Source organism: Choristoneura fumiferana, chromosome 12 (assembly GCF_025370935.1).
Source record: "Choristoneura fumiferana chromosome 12, NRCan_CFum_1, whole genome shotgun sequence".
NCBI lineage: Eukaryota > Metazoa > Arthropoda > Insecta > Lepidoptera > Tortricidae > Choristoneura > Choristoneura fumiferana.
In genome coordinates, this window is record NC_133483.1 from 12,298,545 (window position 1) to 12,311,306 (window position 12,762).

The 12,762-nt window shown below is 34.5% G+C and overlaps 1 protein-coding gene across 2 annotated transcripts in view; it reads right to left on the reverse strand.

Annotated features, from left to right (window-relative positions):
- The window catches only part of LOC141433356 (RYamide receptor-like), a 56,073-nt gene that overhangs the window by 36,995 nt on the left and 6,316 nt on the right, over positions 1–12,762 (reverse strand). For both annotated transcript variants that reach the window (XM_074095354.1, XM_074095355.1), the window contains exons 2-3: positions 7,069–7,163; positions 3,491–3,693 (exon numbers count right to left, since the gene is read on the reverse strand). In XM_074095354.1, the coding sequence (XP_073951455.1) occupies positions 3,491–3,693; positions 7,069–7,163 (298 nt within the window). The remainder of the gene's footprint in view (positions 1–3,490; positions 3,694–7,068; positions 7,164–12,762) is intronic.

Sequence of the window (12,762 nt, forward strand, 5' to 3'; positions counted from 1 at the left end):
CCTTGTAATATGATATGAACATCCAAGTAGAGCACTGAATGCCACCGTAGTTTTTCAAATGACTATAATTTCTCTGTTGCTGAAGCCCACGCATACTTAGTTATTTCATTTTAATATTAGATCCCAGATTGTGACTTAGGTATTCAATCACTTAACCATTTTCATATTATTACATTCCCCGCTACCTTTCATAAAACCCTTATGAAACGCCTTGCCCTTTAAGTTGTATAGGCGAGGCGCGGCAAAGCACACATAAATATACGGATTAGTGTCTTAACACCAGCGAGACCTAAATTCTTTAGGGAAGAATTTAATAATATAACATTACCTACAACATTAAGCTTTTCTTTACCTCTCGTGACTCCTTTGTTTTGTTAAAGCTGCTTAAGGGGAGTCTATAAATCACCTTAGGTTTTGGTTGCCAGGTCCATTTACCTAAGTCTTTATATGCAATGCACGTGAATCACAAAAAATATTTTGGGTTGTGGTTTGGGTAACTATGTTCATTGAACAATCTTTTTCATCATTTTGAATTAGGCGTTTTGTATGGTGCTACAAAGACAAGAAGAAGATTGGAGTATTATTAGATCCTATTAGAGACTAGGAATGGAGCTGACAGTTGTTGTTGTTTTATATACTTACGTTAAATAGATACGAAATGACTTTATAACCGACCCTATTCTTATCGTGGTTTTATAATAAACTAGCTTTTTTCCGCGGCTTCGCCCGACTGGAATTCGGCTATCGCGCGCTGTTCCCTCGGAAACTGTGCATTTTTTCGGGATATAAAGTAGCCTATGTCACTCTCTGGCCCATAAACTATATCTATGCCAAAAATCACGTTGATCCCCCACTCCGTTTCCACGTTAAAGACGGACAAACATACAAACTCACACACTTTCGCATTTATAATATTGGTATGGATTTTGCTCTTCATGGATACAAAGTGATGTAACATTATTTTGAAATACGAGTATGTCAATTTGTTTAATTAGACTCAAGTTTTTCATAATCATAATTTTTCGTCGAATCGTTACGCCGTATAAATATTTTGAACTGCGATCAATTTATCAATCATCAATCAATTTGTGAATTTCAGATATCACCGTTTACTTAGCTACAAATACTTATTGATTATGTACTTCGATTCTAATAAATATGTACAATACAACACTTGCAGTTAAAATGTATCTTCTTTCTGACCCCCGCTGCTTCTTTATAGCACTCAATAAGTTAAATAAACTTTATACAGTCCTCGGATTACGTGTCTGAAATCTTAACCAACCGAATCCAATAACGGGAAGTGGGGCTCAAAATTGACTTTCAAGATTTGATTACCGTCCAATGGGGACAGGTGAAGTTGAATGAAATTGAATATAAGGAAAACAGAAACCAACACATTTCTTATGGTAAATCTAGTAGAAAAACAGGTCTGATGAAAGAATATGTAAAAAAAACCCGATTGCCTTAAAAATACTAAAAAGAAGAAAACAAGTCTAGTGGGCTAGAACTTTGTTAAGTAGCTAACTTAAAGTTCAACAGTCGGGACCCATTAGGTAATAATTTTTGAGCGTCACTATTTAAATGGCTCCCGACTGTTGAACTTTAAGTTAGCTACTTAACAAAGTTCTAGCCCACTAGACTTGTTTTCTTCTTTTTAGTATTTTTAAGGCAGTCGGGTTTTTTGATTTTTTTAATTTATTAAAAATAAATAAATATCATGGGACACTTGACACCAATTGACCTAGTCCCAAACTAAGCAAAGCTTGTACTATGGATACTAGGCAACGGATAAACATACTTATATAGATACATACATACTTAAATACATATTAAACATCCAAGACCCGAGAACAAACATTCGTGTTATTCACACAAATATCTGCCCCGGCCGGATTCGAACCCAGGACCTCAAGCTTCGTAGTCAGGTGCTCTAACCACTTAGCCATCCGTCGTCAATGTTATTATTTTATTTCCCACTTTTCTGTGAAAATGGTATATAAAAACGATTATAAACCATATATATTTAGAATGGGCTAATTATAAGCTTTCATTTGATACCCCACTCGATAGTTTTTGAATAAAAATCATTTTTTGAATACTTACAGTTTGGCGCCAAAAATCCGCCATTTTGATTTTTTAAGAACTTCATGTACCCAGTCTCACTTGCGTCATCAAGACAAATCCAATGACGTTCATTTATCAAAATCGGTTCAGGCATTGAGTAGTTACGAGAGGACATAGGAATATACATACATACATACGCGCCAAACACATAACCCTTCTTCCCTTCGCAGTCGGGTAAAAAGCGTGCCTATCAGAAGTTTCACAAACTTAACGATCGATCTTTATTACCCGACTGCCCGAAGGAGGGTTATGTTTTTCGAGCGTATGTATGTATGTATGTATGTATGTATGTCGGTATGTATGTCCATTTCTTTGATCCCCGCTGTAGCCTAAGCGGCTGGACGGATTTCAACATTATGAGGTATTTTTACTTTGTATTTCAAGTGAAAAGAAAATATAAACGCATTGACGGGCTTCTTAATATTCCATGGATAAATAATATGTGGAGGTTCGTTTAAATGTCAAATAGGACGAATATTTTGTTTTCGTGTTGAGCCTATTCTTTTTAAATACTCATGTCGCATATAATTTATTCAGAGGTGGTATTTTAAATACAAGATCACTATGAGAAAGGTCGGCGGCAGCCAACTGGATTGCCAATAGGTAGTCAATCGTTTTTTTTTTATATTTGTTTTTATATTACTTTATAATAAAAGACCGCCAATCAACATGGAGCCAGCGAGATGTGAAAGTAGTTGACCATGATTTTTTTTTTTATTAAATAAAGTTGCAAACGAACAAGTAGGTCTCCTGCAACGCTATAGTGTATTGCAGACACGTTGTCAGCCTACAGGGACCAGAAAGCATAATTCTTGTGCCAGGCGTAGAGGCATCAACCAATTAACGGCTAGTTAGTGTTAGTATAATTACTGATAAATCAAAACAATGAATAAGGTTGCGCAAACTAAGTTGCGCAAAAGTACGTTATCATATAATTATAAAACTTGTAAAAGAACTTTATTAATTAGATCTAAATAATTGGCTACTAACTAGTTAGTACATAGGCTGTTTAAAAAAAATATCCTCAAATTGCACAGGGTACCAAAAACATGACGATTTTATTATACAAAAATGTTCTTCATTATTTGATAAATAAAATACATAGTATTTCACTATGTGCATTGATTATTCAACGTTGACTTGTGGTGTAGCCATGGTAGATAATAATCACATGTATATTATAATAAATAAGTTTACAAAAAAAACTGTATTTTAGACGTCATAGAAAAGTGCCAAAGTTGGCGGCCTTACCCGGATAGTATCGATACTATCGATAGATGTGGCTTTTTGTTACTGAAACTACTTATGGATTGTGTAATCGACAGTATGGTAACACTGCAAGTTATTTATACCCTGCGCTTACCTGAAATGGCACAGCAAACAGCCCTATGACGATGTCAGCCAACGCTAGGTTTGCTATATAGCAGTTGGTGACGCTCTGCATGCGACGGGACGTGGCAACCACCCACATCACCAGGAAGTTGCCGACGACCGCAAGTACCGATATCGTCCCGTAGAGGAACGAGAGCAGCACTATCATGCCCGTCGGCACGTCGTACAAAGTTTCTGTAACAATGGATGGATTGACCGATTTTGTAAAATATGCAATGTAATTATGGTTAGAACCTGAAATAAGTGTTTAAATATTCATTATTATTAAGCATGTTCAATGTTTTTTTTTAGTTTAAATCAGTTTCTGGTATTTTTTTTAATACAAATATTCTGCTCCCACGTAAATTAAAGTAAGTAAGCTGGAAAACGCGTGAGCGCTCCCGCTTCCCGGTAAAAATCCAAGCAACTACGAAAAATTACTGGGGATTTAGCAATTTATTGCATCTTTTATGGCTCTAGATTTACCCAACATTATTTTAAATTGGAGAGATACACTGGTTCGACTTATTTTTGGAAAAACACTACCAAATTTAGGAAGCGCACTGATAATTTACAAAAACACAAGCACACACCATTTAATAACAGAATATCAAAAGCATGACAGTAAAAGGTCGCTAAAATACAATCAAAATGTGAAATCAAGTACGATGTAATAAAAATTTGCTTATTGATTGATTTACGTATTATTTTACGTATATTATTAATGAATGAATAGTAGGTACATTATTGTCGAGGCCGGGAAAAAGCAATTCGTAGATGAGATTTTGACAGACGAAGCATATAATGCTGAGTCCATCAATAAATACGAATCCACGAATTGCCGTTTCCGCTGAGGCATGTATACTTGTATAGTGCTTTTCTCCAATAATGCGAAGAAATAAAGCAAAATTGTTAAAATACCTATTAAATTAAATGCTTCGGCACGGTTTTTAAAGTTAAAGTTTTCGCCCGTTTACTTTCCCGCGATACTTGTTTTTTTTTATAGTTACGGAATCGACTCATAATGCCATTTCATTACAAATAATAATTTAATTAAAAATAAAATGATAGTCAAAATACCACAAACGGGACTTATCACGCTAAAACTCAATTGTATTATTTACCTCGACGTTTCAACCACATTACAATGGCCGTGGTTACGAATAGACTGCCACTGTAAAACGACGAAACGTCGAGGTAAATATTACACGTGTGTTTTAGCGAGATAAGTCCCGTTTGTGGTATTTTGACTATGAGTGAAAATCACGAAAGTTTAAAACGTTATAAAAATAAAATTGTATTATATCAACTAAAATATGAATTTAAATGCGATTAAGCTTTTTATAGCTAAATTACTATTTAAAATGGTACTGAACGCTTTTTACTTAATTCGATAATTTCCTTTTGCTACCTTTTTTTTCGCTATTTAAATTGCGCTTGAACTCGAAATATTAAAAAAAAGAATGAAACTGTTTGAGACATTTTTAAACACGCCGTTTCTTTTTAAATTAAATCTCAGTCTAGGATTAAAAAAAAAAACAGTAGAATGAATTTGATCTTCACACGAATATTTGGATGTTTGGATTGACTTATCCTAGTCACAACGTGCATTTAAAAAGTAAAAAAACTACACAGTAATGGAAATTCATACAAAGTGACTCTTTTTTTAATTTTTGGCATTCTATAAGGAAGAACTTCGCGTAGGTACTATATTTGCGACAGTTAGGCGGACATTTCCGAGCATATCGAAGAAAATATACTGAGCGGCAAAAAATCTGGCACTCAAATGTATGCATTAATAGGTAATTTTGTATGCAGTGGGCCAAATTTTGTGCTGCTGAGTATATTTACAAGAGATTACTTTTTGAGGTTTTAGTGTTGTTCTAAAATATAATAAAAAATAAAACAAAATAATTATGTCAACCAAAAACATGAAATCACAGAAATTGTCATGAAATAAAATAAAAGAAACACAATATTAAACAAAAAATACTACAGTTTACACGATAATCAATTGACGCTTATCCCTAAAATCTGTAATCAATTTCAACTTCTTTTTAAATTTTGCTACCTAGTGATTTTAAAACTTAGTTTGCCGCTGTAGACAGCACTCTTTTAAAAATAACTTGACACATCCGTAAACCTTGGTAATGCTATTCATTAATCTCTCTTGAAAAGTTTCCCCACAAAAAACATAACTAAATAAATGAACTAAAAGAATTTTCTTGCTCACCCGCGACCTTATGATAGTAAAGCTTATGCAAAATATGCGTGTGTTTGTTTTACGCATGGACGATGTTAGATTGCCAAAGGCAGTGTTCTACTCGGAACTCTCGTGCGGAAAGCGGAAGCGGCGAGGCCAATTTCTGCGCTATAGAGATGTCCTCAAACGCCACCTTACAGCTTGCGGTATACCTTGTGATCGTCGGGAGGAACCTGCACTGCAGAGAACAGAGTGGCGCTCTACTGTTGGCAATAGTGTCAAACGTTTTGAACGGATGTTTCTGGAGGACCTGGATGCTAAGCGTCAAATGCGTAAGATACGACCAAGGCCCTCCTACACTTACACACAACAGTTCCGGACAACTTCACTACGCTCCATGTGATCGAATTTACCGGACTAAGTTGGGTTTGCGAGCCACATCCGAGCTTTCCACAACCCGGACAAGGACAATTGACGGATTTGCTGTCGCCGGATACGGCAAGGAGGACTATATATATCCATTTCCTTCCACATTAAGTAAGAAGAGACGATAATGGTCACAAAATCGCTTGTGACCCCGAGAAAGTTAAACGGTAGGTAATTTGTAGTTTGTTAGTTTATATCGATAACAAACATGAAGCTAAATAGCTACCTCCGACTAAGGTACTAAATAAACAATCGTACAATGGCAATTATAATTTAGTTACCCCTTGTCATTATTGTAAACTTCGTTATATGCTGTTTGTGGCTGCATATACAATTATACATATACATGCAAAATTAAACCTACATAATACCTTAACATTTATTTGCACTATTGCTTTAAATTACCTTGCAATCAAAGTGAAAAGCACAGTAAAATGAGTATTTTACTATCGACTTAACTAATAATAAATCTTACCTGCGGCTCGGATAGATATATATAAACGTCTCTCGCACTTGTTATACAATCTACTAACGATTTCACTTCTCATGCTCGTAAACTGCGTAATTATGCTGAATACACTATAGACTATATACATAATAAATATAATGACTTCATAATATATGCTCTCCCTTAATATTTGTCTAAGCCGAACAGCTACGAACCGAACACAAAAGTTTTAAGAAATAAAATTTAACTTTCTGTTAATGAAAATTAATTACGGAGAAAAGGTAAGGCCTTTGCCCAGCATTGGGATATTTTATAGGCTACATAATAAACCAAATTAAGACAAAACTCTGGGTATAAAAAACTGATGTATCCTTAGGACAAAAACTTAGTTAAGTACCTACACATCGACAGTTTTCTATCAACTTTTCGTTAAACAAACGAGTGTCAAGTTTTTGATGTGAGATAGTAATTTTTTTCGTTTTTACTTACTTACCCACAGTACTGTTCGTGTCATTTTGTCCTAAATATTCCGCAATCAAAAAATTTTTCGTCCAGTCGGCTTCATCATCTTGAGTAGAACTCGTGGTGCTGTAACAAAAATATTTTAATTGTAAGTAGCTACGAGTACTTCAATAGTTTGCCAAAAGTTACAAACGTATCTGCTGATTTCTTTTAGGTATTTCCAAGTAAACTACTTATGATTTCAGAATCAGTTTTTCCATTTTACTTGAAAGCAAAGAGTCTTTTGATTAGGTACGTACCCATGTAGGAACAAACTCTTTATTGTACAAAATAAGATAAAAGTTCCATTCTGAACAACTGCTTGATCGGTTTAGTTGATCGGATTGGAAAAACAGGTCTGAAGACCAGATGGTATTCTGGGTATGATCGTACAGTGATAGTTGGTATTCTCCGTACTTAAATGGTATTACCTAAGCGTTTAGGTGAGCGGTTGTAACTACAACAGATGGATGAATTGTGGTATTTTACGAAGTTGGCGTTTTACGGAAGTGGTATTATCAGTATTTGGTATTTTACGTACAGTTGGTATTTTCCGTTTATGGTATAATGTCCGTCGAAAGGATATAGTTCGTTGTTAGTTAGTTGCTTGATAACTTGATAGTGACACAATCCAAAATAAAGGAAGCGTTAAAATTGAACTTTAATTGAATATAGACATATTTCAAAATATACAGTCAGCAACAAAAATATGCATACGTTTGAAGTGCCAAAAATATGTATACAGGGCTTTATTGCCTGAACATTACGGTTGTGTATACATATGTTTTGCACTTTGGCTGTATTCATATCTTTGTTGCTGACTGTACTGCCGCTAAATTTTGAAAAAAAAAATAAAAATTAAAAGCTGTTTATTTCAATAAAAAAATACACGTACATTTCATTAATTAACTACTAATCCTTAATTAATAGGACTGTTGCAGTCAATGTATATATATATAAACGTTGACTATATATATATTTTTTTAGTTGTGTTACTATTAAATTAAAGCAGCGGTATGCAATTTTGTATTTAGCTGTCATAAAAATAGTTTCATATTGCTATTTTCTGGGGTTGAGGAACCAAGCAGACACGGAAATGCTTATTTAATTTACGCTACGACAGTGGAATAAAACAAAAGTAAGTTCATATTGTATTGAATCAACTGTAAGAAAGAATCACTAGTAGAATAAACGGAGTCGTTGCTGTTTTGAACATGAAACTACCATGATACTCACTCATATCATATTAAATGATACTCGTATCGTATTGTACCGCATAACACACGTCTTAAATCGAGTTTAGCTCGATATGTTTCGGGACTCGTTGCTGAGTGAACAATTGACTTAAACTGTGCACCTGTCATCTTATAACTTGAAAGTTAGCGTCAGTACCTTGTCAGCACGTACTAATTCGACGGCTTGTAGATATTGCGTAATATCTCAACATTATTATTATTCAAACAGGCATTCTATTGTAGTATGGCAATTAGCCACTTTCAGTGTTTAGCAGAACACAATAGTTTACTGCTACATAAACGCATATTGCTTGTATCAGCGACAATCATAGTGTATATAACCTAAGTTTGATTTAATAAGGAGGTTCTCTTTACGCACAACTACAGCTATCGTCTCATTGAACACCTCCCGTACTATCGCCTTATATTACACTATTAATCCTATTGCTTGTGAGCTATAATGACACAAAACTCACACACACACACACGCACACGCACACGCACATGCACACGCATACGCACACGCCCACGCCATATTACTATTATATACTACAATACTATCGTATTGTTACCGGAGTAACTAACTTAAGTTACGTGTACAAAATTTCAAATTAATACTCGTACAGTCACCAGCACCAGTATCTGACACAACAAGCGTGCATAAATATCTGATGCGACTCTATTTCTAGGGCCGGTAGGACGTGTCAGATATTTTTGCACGCTCCGCTGTGGCAGATATTAATGCAGGTGACTGTACCAGTAATGGCTCGAAAATGGGTTTTCAAATTATTACACTACGTAAATAAAACTAACATACGAACGTTGTTAGTTAAATAAAGGTGAAACCAGATGAGAGTAATTTTTTAAGCCGTGAGCCGCGTATATTCGGTCGCGTAATTTCTGCTGCATTCGGTTTCATACAAAAGTCCAGTTTGTGCCACACGGCGACTCAAAATGAGTCTACATATTTTCAAAAAATTACGCTCGTCTGGTTTCACCCTTAAAGTTTGTTAAAATCAAACGTAAATAAGAAGGGACTACTTGCCACCATAGGCTCAAAACATTCAATACGTACTTTTAGCGACAACTTTTAGATTATGGTTAAGTACGCTCGTACTTTCTCAACACGTATAAAGATTTTTATATTTAAACTTTATTATTCAACAACAAATAAACACGCAATTAACAAACGAAATAATAAAATGTGCGAGTTTATTTTTGTTTGTTTTTGTAATTTCACCATTATTCTTTACAAACGATGGAAATATTATTTTTGACGCGTACTTTAATACGTGTACGCAATGTTAAATGCAATGTGCGGGACTCAAGCTCTATTATTTACGAGTATTCAGCGTATGTATCTAATCTACTCATCGATAGGTTGTGCTACTTTATACAACAAATGTATGAAACAGTTGATTATCACTATCAGCCTGTTTTCAATACCATTTTTTTTTTCAGAAAACGTTGGAAGTACAAAGCTGAAATTAGTATTAAATATTTTAACGGACTCTGTAACACGGAGCTATAAAAAGTATATGCAACCAAAAATATAGGTAGCCATTTAAATATGTAGCATATTTTGTTACTTACTGCCAGTAATTACACAACTTTACTAGTACCCTCCATCTCCCCCTCACGTTAACGAGAATCGTGAAATTTGGCCAGAATGAAAGGCTTCCAACGCAAGTATATAATAGGGAACTCTAATTCTCCTTTTCTAGATAGGTAAATCATGTTTATGGAACCCTCTGTTCGCTGTGATGAATAGAACGTAGTCAGTTTTTTGTTCTTAATCTGTAAACATCATAATTTAAATTTTTAATTGTAGCAATGTCTAATTTCATTAAAAAATATTTCTTTATTAAATATCTGTCTGCGGAAAAAAGCTTCATAGCAATTACTACTTAGTGGACTCAATTAAAGACTATCAAGGACTGATGGATGACAGTATTTTTACTGATCTGTAGAGGCTTAAGTGCTATCTTTTTTCGGTGCCCTTAATCCCTTAAAGCCTTCAAGGGTCGGCTTTGTTCGCAATAAAACTGCAATTATTTTTAAGAAGAAAAGTAAATCGTTAAGACTTTTAAGAAATTTACATAACCTTTTCTACTGGAAGTTGTGCTTATTTAAGGTCTTACTTACGACCTGACGAAGGCTTTTTGCACGTATAAATGTCAAGACTAAGTTACAAGAATTTATATTAAAGTTGTCAAAGGTAAAGGTATTTATAAGTTTAATATTAAAAAATACTAAAAATGTCAAGATATGAAATGAAAACAACAATTAAAATAAAATTCGTTCTCCAATAGGGATCATTAAAGCAAAAATATAGTAAGTAAAAGTATCATTAAAATACAACAAAGTTTAGAATATAAAAGTTATAATTTACTAACAATAACTAGGTAACAATTAAAATGAAATAAATAATTAAATTATAATAAATGTGAAAGTGCCTATGTTTGTTTGATACCTAGTTGTTTGTTACCCTTTCACGCTTAAAGTACACAACCGATCATGACGGCATTTTTAACCGACTTCAAAAAAAAGGAGGAGGTTATCTATTTGGTTGTATTTTGTTTTTTTGTTTGTTAGAACTCCGTCATTTATGAACCGATTTGATTTTTTTTTTGCGTTCGTCTAGGAATGCCTTCAATTAGGTCCCTTAAGCACCAAATTAGGATCTGATGATCGGATCTTAACGAAATCGAGGGAACTCTTCAAATATTGTAGGGACACCTATGGTACCGCAAAACGAGGCTACTTTGCATCAATTTTTGCTCCAAATTTCGTAATCTTTGTTTTATTTAAAAAAATATTATGCTACCCCTACTATCGTGCTGGCTTGCTTAAACTACGTAATAATGTTGTTTTAATATATATATTAAGACTTTAATTTAGGAGCAAATGTTACCCGGCGTTTGGGTAACTATGCTACTGAATTTAATTTCATTCATAATTCATACTAGGAGGCGTTTGGTGTATTTTTACCCCATCATTATCATTGCACTCTGTCTTATCACTGTACGGCGTCTGACAGGAAAAGAAAAGAAAATATCGAAGCAAAAATTGAAGTACAGTGTTGCCACTTTATTGGGAAGTGTATCTGGTACCGGGACTTCGACCTGCAAGACATTTAAACAAAATACAGAACTGGAGCATAGTTACCCAGTGGGGGGCAAAGTAGCCTCGTATTACGGTAATTTGGATATATTTAGCAGTAACTCGTGCATTTGCTCTTGAAAATCATAATTTGGTGAAGTGGAACTGATGATGAAGACCACATTTGACCAACAGAGCTACTACTCAATAACAAGTACTTCACGGGTTGAATTTCAATTACTTAATACAGTTGCTAAGCAATTTATGCTCGTCGTAATGCATATGGTAAAATGGAACGGGTGGTGAAGCATCAGGACTCCTCAATAATGAACGTCTCTGCATCAGAAAAAGCAATCTTTCGTAAAAGGTGTCGAGCAGTTGACATTAAACTATTGTATCTTAGATTATTAACACTAAAAAGCGTGAAAAAAAATTTTTTTTTTCTATAGATATAGTTTTAAATCGGATAGTGTACGCGCAAGTTATACGAGTAAATGTATTCTTTGGAGGCGAAGTCTTCGGCAGCAGCTCGTTAATGTAATTAACGAGCTTATTGTTTAAGTAGAAACAGATTTCTAATTTCTTTTCACGGGACCAGCAGAACATGTGATTTAATATAAAAATCAAGATATATTTAGGAATGGTTTGAATGCCGCGTGAACCATCGTCATGTACGTGGGCTCGCCTGTTTAAACCTCCGTATGATTCAGCTAAATAAACTCATTTGCTGGCTTTTATGCCGCTGACTGCCGAACTTTTGACTGATGTCACATAATCAAGTAAATGCTTCTGAAACGTTATACTACCCACTACCTATGAGGCAAGAGCGTCATAGACATAGCCAACGCGAATAAGCTTTGCCCTTGAACGGGCATATAAAAACGCGGTAAAACCGCACCCTATAAGGGCAGCAAAGTCATAATCTAATGAACAAACTAACGGATGGTTTCTTAGTTCTCTATACTATAATAACCTATAAATAGATTTAAACGCGGCATGAGTTGGACGATTTCATAATTAAATTATACCTAATGTTTTCTTCAACAAGTCATTTTTGTAAGACGTTAACTACCAAAACGCAATAATAAAAATTCTTGTAGTGAATTTTGGTAACAAATAAAGTGAGATACCGTTTGAAAAGTAGAACAATGATAAGGAAATAAAGAGTTTTCAGAGTTCATCATCAAAATATTTGTATTTGGTATTTGCAAAAGCTGAGAACTAGATTGCAGAATGAGTAGATACTGCGCGGTATATGTTAACGCTACTATCTTTCTGCAACTTCTTAAAGAACCATTCCTCTGGAATCTATGAAACTATATGAATTAGGATCTCAGTCAAAGACTTGG